The 12701-nt window shown below is 38.6% G+C and overlaps 1 protein-coding gene across 1 annotated transcript; it reads right to left on the bottom strand.

The window, feature by feature from the left end:
* Nucleotides 1-2954: 2954 nt before the first annotated feature.
* Nucleotides 2955-10954, bottom strand: LOC121781925 (protein unc-13 homolog). The gene is made up of 5 exons (XM_042179631.1): nt 10450-10954; nt 9208-10071; nt 8049-8504; nt 4155-4344; nt 2955-4084 (listed from the first exon to the last, which is right to left on the bottom strand). The coding sequence occupies exons 1-5, from the start codon at nt 10813-10815 to the stop codon at nt 3159-3161; spliced, it is 2802 nt and encodes a 933-aa protein (XP_042035565.1). The 5' UTR covers nt 10816-10954; the 3' UTR covers nt 2955-3158.
* Nucleotides 10955-12701: the final 1747 nt, after the last annotated feature.

The raw sequence follows: 12701 nt of genomic DNA, 5'->3' as shown, positions 1-12701 counted from the left end.
TCATTCTGTTATCATACATAAATTTCGTGTTTTTTTATATCGTGTATTAAATATGAGTATTTCAACACAAGTACACGAAAATATCAACACAGTTTTATTGAAATTTTATATGCATTATATTGAGATTTTTACATGCATTATGTTGAGATTTTTTTATATATTTATTGATAAAAAAATCTGCTTATCAAAATATACGAAAACTGAAATAAAAATCATCAAATTTCATCATCCGAACGTCGTCGGAACATATGCAATTGAGATCTCGTTAGAATTCTTATAAAATTACCTTTAATTTGATATATTTTTGCCAAAAAATAATTTATATCGAGAGGACTGAGATATGCTTTGATGTTTGACAGAATTTTACTTATTGACCATAGTGATCCCCACCCATACATAATATATATACACCATATCTCTATGATTTATCTCCTATGTCTTTATATCAATTAAAAGAATTTTTTCATTCTTTTATATCTTTTCTTATTACCCACTACATATTTATTTATCTAAAATTCTAAATATTCTTTTAAACTGCATAACAGAGCGGTATGTTATATAGCTAACTCAATCCTAAAACTAACAACTAAATGATAGCCATTAGATCATGAAATCAATACACAAAATCATTCATTCATGAGTATCAATACAATCAATACACTACACATAAAATGTCAATTATGGATATTAATGTTAATTGGCCAAAACTTAATTATAACTAACTTTAAAAAAATATCTATAAATTTTAAATGATTACAACTATCTCAATTTAAATTATTATTTTGCACAACTTATATCAAATTAAAGATAATTTTATTAGGATTCTAACGAGATCTCACCTACATATGTTCTGATGTCAAAATGTGATTTTTTTTTTAAATTTCGTATTTTTAAAGAAGCAGATCAATATCAATGTAATACACATACAATATCAATACTAAATTGTGTTCATATTCAATGAAATTGATCTTCTTATAGAGGTGAGTTATTATATTCAAAGATCAAAACTGCCATTCTCATTTAAAAATTAAGAAAAAAAAGAGGAAACAATTTTAGCCGTATGATTAAGAAGATGTATAGTCTGGTTTAGTTATTATTTAAATAATGGGTTTTAGGGTCATGCATATAGTATCCAATCCATAACTAAAATCAATCTTGCATGCATTATATTAACTGCATCTGCATGGAATATGCAGGTGGTTTAGTTTATGTAATATTAGGTCATCCGAGTGAATACATATCTTCAACAGATCAACTCGTGTATATGCTGCAATTGAATTCATTCGACGACCTTCTAATTACTTCTTGTTATGCCGTCAGATATTTACAGTCAGAACTAACTTTGTCTTTTCTTCTCTAGATTGGAGGTGTGCAATGTAAGGCCTCCCGTGTTGAATTTCATCATCTATTTGATTTGGACAAGAAAAGTGCTCACTGAAGTTTGTAATGCGCTGTCGATCCTGCATACTCCCATCCCAACCCTCGTCCTGATAGTGATACAGTCTCACTCCATCACATATTCTTTTTAAAAATGAATAGAAAGCTTCATCGGCTTCTTTACTATCTTCTTTCTTCAACATGATGTTCAAGGGAGCTACAATATGTCCATATCATTTGGTAAATCGTTGATAATATCCACTCTAACTGAGGAAACCACGTATTACTTTTGGAGTCGGCCAGTCTGTCCAAACCTTTGTGGGATCCATTCAAACCCCCATGTTTCGACATAAACACTTCCCACGGAGCTAATTGTTAGAAATAATGGGATAAAATACTCAAGCAGTGAACATGCGAAAGGAAAATAATAACAATAAGTGGAATGGAAATTACAACAAATATAATAATACAAACCAAACTATAAGTCGGGTCGAGGAATGCCCTCTTTCCGCAAGAAAAATTACGCCCCGGCTAGTGCTCACGGAATGGAGTATTGTCCCCTAAGATAAAACGACTTCCTTCTAGCGTGTAGAAGCACCTCAAACCCATTAAGCACCGACGAACTTGATGGAGTTCCGAGAATCGAGCTAGACAATGCTCCTAGGATGCACATTATGATGTAGAGAGCTAGAGAAAATAGAGAGTGTATGATGTGGTGTTTCTTCCACTCCAAGATCAAGCCTATTTATTGGCTAGAGAAAGCACTTGAAAGGCTTGCAATCAAGATATCTCTTTATGTATTTGGGGTTTACAACACTATTTTTGTCCACATCAAAGGTCTCCCACATTTTCCACATGTTACAACACTGTTTTTGTACACAGTTCCCATTTTTTCCAAATAGACAAGCTATTAATTTTAAATTACACACACTTTGCAATAAAACAATTCTCATAATAGTTATTATCTTTATTACTATCACTCGAGATAAATCATTTTCAAAAATTTGAATATTATGAAAAACAAATATGTCATATATGCATGTTGATATTATAAGTATTCATAACAATTCGGATTCCTTCAATGTCGATGTCACTTTTAACGATAATGATTATATGTATCTCTAGTTATTATCATAACCCTTGTATTATTTTTCATTTACTACAATCTATATATCTCACAACTTTAGTCCTACTACAACTACTTATGGTAAGGTAATATCGAAAAATACTTTGCAACTGTCAATAAGTGATTTAGACCCCCCAAAGTTGAAATCCTACGTCCGCCACTAGTATAGGTTTGAATTTGATGATATTATATTAACAACAGTCATATTACTAATGAACATGCATATTTCTTTATATAAAACCTATGCACTTAGGATTTCATTAAAGTTCTCCAAATTATACTTAATTTGATACTATATTTTTTTGTGAAAAATAATTTAAATGTAAAATTAAAATTTTTTGAGTTATATCAATGCCCGATGATGTTGCACTGAATCGAAAGATCAAAAGCCCCGATGGCCAAAAGCTAACATTAATTTCTATCACAAAAAAAAGACAATGGTGTATGGTTGTGGTTTATCAAGGCAAGGGGTTGTAATGAATAATGTTAATAATTTAATTTCATTGTGTGGCTCTATTGTCACCAACAACACACGCATCACACTTTGTTTCCACTGAAAATTGAAAGAAAAGAGAAATCAAAATAATTTACAAGTATTAAAGCTATACAAAATAAAGCACACATAAAAAGCAGCCATCTTGGTGTTTCCATGGACTCAAGTTCTCTTAGGCAAGTCGAAGGTTTTCTTGAGAAACTTTGATGCTATCTTATCATTGCGATGACACAGAACTCTTACAATTGTGTTTGGGTCATTAGCACTCCATTGGCCTGTTGTGGGAGGCAAAGGAGGCCTCCATTTGGCTACCGAAACTTCATCACCGCCGCGAGTCACATGTTTCAGTTGCTCCACAAGGCTCTCTGTCCCGGTTTCAAGAAGAGAGAGAACTCCTTTCACAGCAGCTGAGACCTTATCAATCACATCTGCCGGCAAACCATCTCCATTCGACCAGAAGAGATCGCTAAGAGCCTTGAAATCCTCGTCTATCATCTGAGCATCCTGCATGCTGAAAGCACGGGAAGGTCCTCCAGCAAGCAGAACCAGCAAGAATCCTTCGAAAGAAGCCTTCATCACGTCAATAATCACGCGTGTCCGGATTCTATCGTGGACTGTGACTGATATTATTTCAAGATTCTGCTCCAGCTCCTCGAGGAAAGGCTCAATTCTGGATGAGGAAACTTCCCCCAAATATAGGTGGTCACTGAGAAGGTAACTCAGATCATGGAAAACCACTTTGTATGCTATTGCCTCGGATAATTCCCGGATCCCTTCCATGCTCGAAGCTACGGAGAGGCTAAAATTCCCATTTCCAGCATTTTCATCATGAGCAAATCCGCTGTTTTTCAGATTGGCCACCATCCTTCTCTCGAGGCCTTCCAGCTCTTTGCGGATGTTGTATAGAGTGTTAATGCGAAAACACTGCCGTGGCACGCTAAATGAATCGTCTCCGTCTCTGTTAGAGACCTGGGATTTCCTACCTGGACCCAAAATTGACCGGTCTTTCCTCTTAAACGCCCTAAATTTTGAACCGGTAGCACATCTGGTTAACGCTGGCAGTGACGGAATGAAAGAAACACGAGAACCTGCATTATAGCTCAGGATCAGCAGCTATAGGAAGAACTAAGGAATAAAATAGAATTGTTTTTTCTGTACCACATCCAGATTTTGCCTTTATGATATATTTCTGGAGGCATTTATCTAAACCACCAATCAACTCGGGAAGCAAAACTGGGTGCATTGGTATTGGAAGCAAAAAGAATGCTTCCAAAGTCTCATCAACAATCCGTAGAACTTCTACAGCAGATGGTGCGAAGCGCCCTTTATTTACTTGAGGGTTCCAGTCCTGTGGAGAGAGATGAAAAATGTTGTTAACATCATCCAGGTATCTCGATTCTTCTGTTCAGTATACTCAGTCAAGCTCCCTATTACCAACTGGGAGAGAATAAGCATCATAATAAGGGAAAGGTAATACTGTGACATACACATGATGAATAGAGAACTAACAACCTTCTTAAATTTCTGTTCATTTATCAATTAAAAAAGACAGCAATACGACAGAAAAGCAGGTCAAATATTTTGGAACTTCAAATACACCATTGGTAAAGCATGAAACATATTAATACTCCACCAAGACTACGAAACAAGGAGCATACAAACCTCTCAGAGGTATTGAGACAGCAATACAACAGAAAAGCAGGTCAAATATTTGGAACTTCGAATACACCATTGGTAAAGCATGAAACATATTAATACTCCACCAAGACTACGAAACAAGGAGCATACAAACCTCTCAGGTGTATTGTATACACCACATTCTTACTTGAATGTTATCTGCAGGAAACTCTGTAAAAGCATTTACACAAACTTACCAAAATGTAACAAATAGAACCCTTCTTTTCAACCATGCTCCATTAATAGTCTTAACTAGAACTGAAAAACCCAGATTCATGCCTCCTTAATTACAGATTTCATAATTTTGTGCTTAAATATCTCCTTAAGCATTATCACCAGTGCTTGTTCTTCCTCAATAGATGACAACGCAGTCACTAAATGAACTTAGACAAATGCCACTACTCTCTAGTATCTTCAAATTGTTTATAGCTCAATTGTGCAGAATGTCCTTCTCACCTGATCCCATAGTATATCATGTTCCGGGTTATTCATCAGACTTTCTCTACAGATTTGTGATCAAGCTTGATGTTGAAGGCATTCAACTGATGCACTGATAGTAATAATTTCTGGATGAAGACTTTATAATTTAAAACTCCAACATTTACAACTTTTCACATATGTTCTCTAACATAAGCATATTAGCAAATCAAGCCCCAATTTTTTCAGTTGTGCCCTAATCACCTTAATTTGGACCATTTTTCCTAGTTGCCACTCCGATTTTTTTCAATTAGAGTCATCTTTGCCTAGTTGGCAAACATGGAATTAAAAGAATCCAAATCAACATTGTTTGATGCTTGAATTCACGTCTTTTGTTGGAGAGTTGGATTCACGTATGTAATTGATGGGATTTCCGAATCGCCAACTACGCAGAACAAACCCAATAACGGTAGCCGACATTATTATGAACCTGTTTAAAAGGTTAGGGCCTAATTTGTCAATATGGTTATGTTAACATTGGATTGTTAAATGGTACTTACCCTTAAATTTATTTTTTAAGTTTATAGTCATGCTATTAGTTACAAGTTACTACTCCCTCCGTCCGATAGTAGATGTCACACTTGGAAGATGGCACGAGATTTTAGGAGATGTTATTTTGTGTGTTAAGTGGTGAGAGAAAATATAATTTTATAATTGATGTGAGAGGGAACTTTTTCCAAAAGAGGAAATGTGACATCTTTTGTGGGACAAACTAAAAAGGAAAGTGTGACATCTACTATAGGCCACAGGGAGTACTATTTTTAAAATAGGTTTTATTTGGCTCCAAGTTATTTACTTGAGCCAGGTCTTTAAATCGCCATTTATGAAATAGGGTATGACATCTTTTTGGACTGTCATTGTATAGGACAGCATTGTTGTAGTGTGTTCTTCAGTAAGAGAAGGTAGTGGTGGTCCTGTAACACCTGTTGGAGGTGCAGAGCAATCTCATAATCTAACCTACCACTATATCGCACTTGCAAGGCAGCTTTTCTTGTTTTGAAGTCCTCGGACACTGCCATTGAGTCCGGGCTTGGAGGGGTACCGTTCATCTCGGAAATCTTGACCATGTTGTCATCTCTTGACCAGCCCTCTGCTTTGTGCTCCATAGCTCCCCCTGACCAAAATTCGATGGCTACAACACCTCCTCCTTCTGTGCAGTCCCCACGGCTCCACAAGAAATGTTTCCGACAGACTTGTCATTCTTTGGTAGCTTACTTACCTTGGATTGCTAGGGCTAATCAATATTTCTTGTTCCTCAAACTCATCCAATTCAAAGGTGAATTTAGCTCTGATTGCTAATTCGTTATGTCCAGCATGGCCATGCCCTGGGTCCAATGGATTCTCCACCATTCGCCAACAACCATTGGATTCTATTCTACATGGATCTCAACTCTCGAGGAGCATTTTGGTGATGATTAGGCTATCAACGCCTACGAGACAACACTACGTGTGAGACTGGATTTCTGAAACATTACATTTCTAATTAGAAGCATGAGTTCCCAGTTGCTGTATTTCGTTGAAGCTCGGTACATAAGGGTTTGCAGAAGGGTCCAATGGATTCTCCACCATTCGCCAACAACCATTGGATTCTATTCTACATGGATCTCAACTCTCGAGGAGCATTTTGGTGATGATTAGGCTATCAACGCCTACGAGACAACACTACGTGTGAGACTGGATTTCTGAAACATTACATTTCTAATTGGAAGCATGAGTTCCCAGTTGCTGTATTTCGTTGAAGCTCGGTACATAAGGGTTTGCAGAGCTTCAACAAGCTCTTCCTGACCAGATGCAAGATAAGAACTCTCTGACATGTTTGTCGCCATTTGGATAGCCAGGAACGTGGTACAAGGTACCAGGAAACCACCTGATTCTCTCTTCACTGTCCCTAGATCTAGGTCTATGTGTTGTTCTCTATTTCAACCATGTCCAGCATGTATAGAGTATCCTTGTCCGCCCCGCCTACTCGACGACTCAGCAAAACCATACCACTGCTTTCGTAGCAGCCAACCGCTTGGTAATCTCCACACTCCTCGGTGAGATACAAAATCCAGCCATGTGCTTCGTGCTTTCAGAGGAGACAAGTAGATGCCGATGAACACAATCACTCGGCAACCGATTTTAGCCCAGAGACTAATCACTTTGTCCAGCCTTGAGATCAAGGCTGTTTTGATGTGTAAAGTTATTGATAGCAACAAAATCTGGAATATGATTCTAAAATATTTATTTATTTTATGCAACTTCATTTTATTACTAGTTGTTAATTATTATTAAAGGATTCTATTTCGGGTCCAACTTATTTACTTGGGGTTCAAGTTTTTAAGTCAGTTACATGGTTATTTATAATTTTGGCTTTGACATCTTTGACATCATTATTGTTTAGGGCTACATTGTTGAAACAAAAATTCTTGTAGGGTTGTACCCCTCTTCGAGGTAGTTGTTATTCAGTGATCCAGTAATTTTATTAATAACTCCACCTACACTCTAACATGCACATTCTGAAGACTTCCTAGTTCATATGACTCCGTTAACCCAAAAGAATGTAACTCATGGATCAAGAGAGAGACATCAAGGGGTGAAATGGAAGAGGAACATATGCACAAACATGAGAAATAATAAATGTATTTAAGTTGTTTGGATAAGTTTATTCTAGAGGTTCATAATTTTCATAAACCATTTTGGAGTAATTCAAATGCATTTGAAATCCACCTTTTATTTTGTCATTCAATATCATTTCACTAACTCCTTGCCCCTAATCAAATAATTGGAGCTTCAGTTTTTGCAGTTTGTCTTTCGTAAAGTGCATATTATTGTTGTGCATATGTTGTTCTACAAGCAAATAAACAAGTCAATGCATCCTATGGCTATTATAATCAAGCAGATGTAGAGAAAAGGTACCTCTTGTTGCAAATTTCTGTCGACCCATTCCCTTAGCCTGTCGAGTCTAGTCTGTATCCAAGATTTCACTAAGTTGGTAATCACAGCCTGAGCTTCGTAAGGAGCCATCTCCTGAATGGTTGACTTTCCACCATCTTCACTGTCCAATGAATCAGCAACTGCCATTTCCACTAGATCTTTTTCAAGTTTTTCCGCAGCTAGCAGAACTTGTATTGCTTCAGGGTTTAATTCATTTATATTGGAAACAAATTTCTTGAGCTCTTTTGCATAGCAAGCATGCAGAGTAGCGACAGCTACACTTGTGGCATGAGGGTGCCATCTTTTCAGTATAGGACTATATATTTCCTTCTCATTGAATGCAATGTCACAAACATTTTGGGCTAGAATGCAAAGAAGAGGGAGATGACTTTGCTGATTCTTAGAGGACTTCCTGCTTGCAATGAGCTTCTCTCTTTCCTGTCTTCAGGTGGAGCAAATAAGAGTCTGAGTCCATATAATGACACAAACAAAATAATAAAAAGTTCACATGTCAAAAGAACAGAGCCCATAATCTTTGTTTCCCGATTTACTTGAGATATCAAAATCCTTATTCAATATCTACTCCAATTTATTTCCAGAATGGCCATAACTCAGCAATAACATTAATTATTTAAAAAAATACTTGAGAATTCCCAATTCGGAGTTTGTATATAAAAACTTGAAAAATGATAATTAAGGGAGCAATTAACATATTAACTGAAGATAAACAAATACATGTCCTTTCTACTAGATACTACCCATGATAATTGGAATAACTAATTGTAATATTTGAATAATTCAACCAATACTCACTTTATTGTTATAAGACATTGTAATCTATGAATTGTTTGTATCCTAAAATTTCTACAGTCATTAGCTAATACTCCCTCATCCCCCAAAATTATAGAAAATTTTACTTGCACGGGTTTTAAGAAAATGGTGAGGAGATGTGGTAAATTTAACTATAATGTGATGTAACAATATAAAATCTAGAGTACAAAGGTAAATTATGAAGAATTGAAACTTGAAGAACTAAGCCATATTGGCGTGCATCCTATTTATTTTTTTCCCTAGAAAGAGCTCTAATTTGTTGTAAGCATTATAATAAAAATTTGTCAATAAAAATATTCCAAATACTTGCCTCAGAAAAGGTATTGCACACTGACGACCTTATATGTGCATCAACCCTGCTGCATGCCACATCACCTTCCTTCATCTTCTTGCCATATTCATGAGATATATCCACCAATACGGTCGCTGCTGATACCCCAATGGTCAAAACACTTTGCATTACATCTGTGTTAACCCTATGAAAAAATTCATGGTATCGACCAAGTCTCTTTTCTGCCCAATCTAGTATCAATTTTAGTGTCGAAGTTAAGATCTTTGAGTATTTAGGATCATGAGCTAGGTTGACATCCTCGACCACTTCCACCATTATATGATCAACGGCAAAGAGAAGGTCGTTTTCAGTTTCACCCGTAGCAACATACTGGCGGAATAAAACCCACATAAAACAGAGATTGTGAAACATCTGATCTATCCCAAGGATCCCCCAGGTCTTCTTTACTTGATCCAATACATCATCAAGTTCTTCAACAACTGATGTCTCGTCATTTACATCAAAGCAGGATTCTATCAGTATCTTATAAAGATGGAGATTTAGTGGAATTCCATCAGCCCAATGGCAAATATCAGATGTAGAACCATCAAATGATCTGCAAGCAAGAGAGGTGACAATGTTGCAGAGAACAAGCATCGATTCACTGTGCTTGCTTGTATCAATAGGTTTATCAGACGCAGCACGTAGGATATGCCGAAGACGTTGAGGGGCAGTAAGTGATTTGTCAAGAGGCACGTGCGGGTGGATAAGCAGTCCTGCTTCGAGGATTTTTAAGTTTCTTCTCTGCCATGCCTCGTACTCCCGTTCACTAGCGAAATCTGAGGACCTGAAATGCTGCAGCAGCTCCAACGGCAGAACCATTGACTCAATACGCTTTCCGAGCTGCAAACAAGAGATAATCAAGCAAAGATCAAGATACACGGTTGCATATTCAACTTCAATTCATTATACGGCTTTTACATAATCCTCACAAACAAAACTAAATACACCATAACAGCTACCCTTGGGGTGTTTACTTTTCATGATTGAGCATTTAGCATTTTTTAGAGATTGAGCATTTTTTATCCATATTGGTAGAATCACTGATCCTACCTTCCAATTTAGATGTGAACCAAGCAAAACTAGCTCTCCAAAATTCAATTCATCTTAGTAAACACTTGATTAGCAAGATAGATAGATGAAGCAATGATCATAGTTGTTTGCAAGATTAGAGAAAAAGAGAGTAGTACTGATTTGAAGAGATTAAAATTGAATTCCAACCTGACCGGCAGCCAATCGCAAGAAGCCACGTCGGACTCTAGAATCGGTCTGCTCCGAAACCCTCATCTGAACCCTCATGAGCTCGCCAACACTCTTCTTATCCAATTCATCCTCGCCGCCGCTTTTCTTCATCTTCTTCTTCGACTTGAGGCCCAGAGCCTTCTTCACTTTGCTGGCAGCGGACCTCTGCGGCGGCTGCTGACTCCTCTCCTTCGAATTCGAGCTGGAGACGTAAGTGAGGCGCTTCCCGGAGGCGGAGCTCCGGCACGCTCCGACGAGGATTTCGTAAGCGGTTTCCCGGAGCTCCGAGGGAGAAATGTCGACGCCGAGCTCGCCAAACGGGTCCATGGATGATGAATTGATCATCAGCAGTTGGTATGTGTGATTGGAATTGGGGATTTTTGTGTGGAATTGTCAAAATTTGAGGGAAGGAATTGGAAAAAGGGTGAAAGGGAATTTGGTGGTGGTGAGTGTTGGTTGCTTGACTTTTAAGGAATGAATATAATGTTTTTACTTTTAAGCTGGAGATTGACTGCTCAGCCAACTCCCATTTATATTTATTTAGGTCATCCAATGCGATGTCACTAAACCGTCCCTTAAATTACTAATCACGGACTTCACTATAATTTTTTACTTCATCCCTTAACTAAGGGACGAAACCTGCAACCTTCCGTCACTTATCCGTCCCTTAACCGTCCCTTAAATTACTATTCATTCAATTTCATTTTTTTTATTTTTTTCCAACATATTCAATTAATAAAAAACAAACTTCATTAAAAATAAAATAACATTACAACATAAAATTCGAAAAAAATTAAAAAACATAATTAAAAATCCTAAAAAAATTAAAAATATATAATTTAATTTCCTCCGCCAAAGTTTGCCCAAATGTGCTCCATTAGATCATCTTGGAGTTGGGCCTGGGCGGTAGAATCACGTGTCCTTGCCCGAATAGACAACCGTTCTTTTATAGACGGATGCACTCCACTTCGAGGCGGACTACTTGCGGTTGTTGAGCTTCCGGGGGCTTCAGGGTCGAACCAATTTCCTACCTCGGGTCCTTCGTCTTGGACAATCATGTTGTGCAAGATTATGCACGTATACATGATGTCGACCATGCTCTCCATGAACCACGTACGAGTCGGGGCTTTGATAATGTTGAAGCGCGCTTGGAGAACCCCGAACGCCCGCTCCACATCCTTCCGAGCAGCCTCCTGCTTCTGGGCAAAAAGCGTCTGCTTTGCGTTCACAGGCCTAGTGCACGTCTTCACGAAGGTTGGCCACTTCGGGTAGATGTCGTCGGCAAGATAGTACCCCATTTTATAGCGCCGGTTGTTAGCGGTGAAGTTGATGGCCGGCGCTTTACCATCCAAAACTTCGGCGAAGAGGTCGGATTGGTGGAGCACGTTTATGTCGTTGTTCGAGCCGGGGACCCCGAAGTACGCATGCCAGATCCATAGCCTGTAGTCGGCGACGGCCTCGAGTATAACGGTGGGGTGGGTGCCTTTGTGGCCGCTCGTGTACGATCCCTTCCACGCCACCAGGCAATTCTTCCATTGCCAGTGCATGCAATCGACGCTGCCAAGCATCCCGGGGAACCCGTGCACTTCTTCGTGAAGGCGGAGCAGGAACAAGCAATCTGTCGTGCTTGGCTTCCGGAGAAATTCGTCCGTGAAGGCTGCCCGGACGACTTTGCAGAATTGGAGCAAGCACATTCTCCCAGTGCTGTCTCCAATGTGGAGGTATTCGTCGAACACATCCGTCGTTTGTCCAGTCGCAAGCTGACGGATTGTTGCAGTACATTTCTGCAGCGTCGTGTGGCTGGGACGGCCGACAGCGTCGAAACTTTCTTGGAAGAACTCTTCCCGGACCGCCAATGTATTTGCGATGTGGAGAAATAGCGGTCGCTGCATGCGGAAACGGCGACGAAAGTAGGTATCTCCCAATACCGGGTTATCGCAGAAGTAGTCGCGGACTAACCTTGCGGCGGCTTCCTCCCGGTTACGATGGATGCAAGTCCAGGACCATCTTTGGGGCGGCGCGGCTTCCTCCGCTTCCTGGCGTCGATCTTCTTCAAGTGATTCTTCCATTATTTGACGCATTTGCTCATATGGATCCATGAGATCGATTAAATTTGGGGAAAGAATAAAAAAGAGATGATTTGAGATGAAAATTGGAGAGGAAATGGAGATGATTTGGGAAGAATAGATGTGTAGTTGTGTGTGAAATGAGTATGAATTAAGAGTATTTAT

The sequence above is a fragment of the Salvia splendens genome, chromosome 20 (assembly GCF_004379255.2).
Source record: "Salvia splendens isolate huo1 chromosome 20, SspV2, whole genome shotgun sequence".
Taxonomy (NCBI): Eukaryota; Viridiplantae; Streptophyta; class Magnoliopsida; order Lamiales; family Lamiaceae; genus Salvia; species Salvia splendens.
This window is presented reverse-complemented; position numbering and strand designations above follow the sequence as displayed.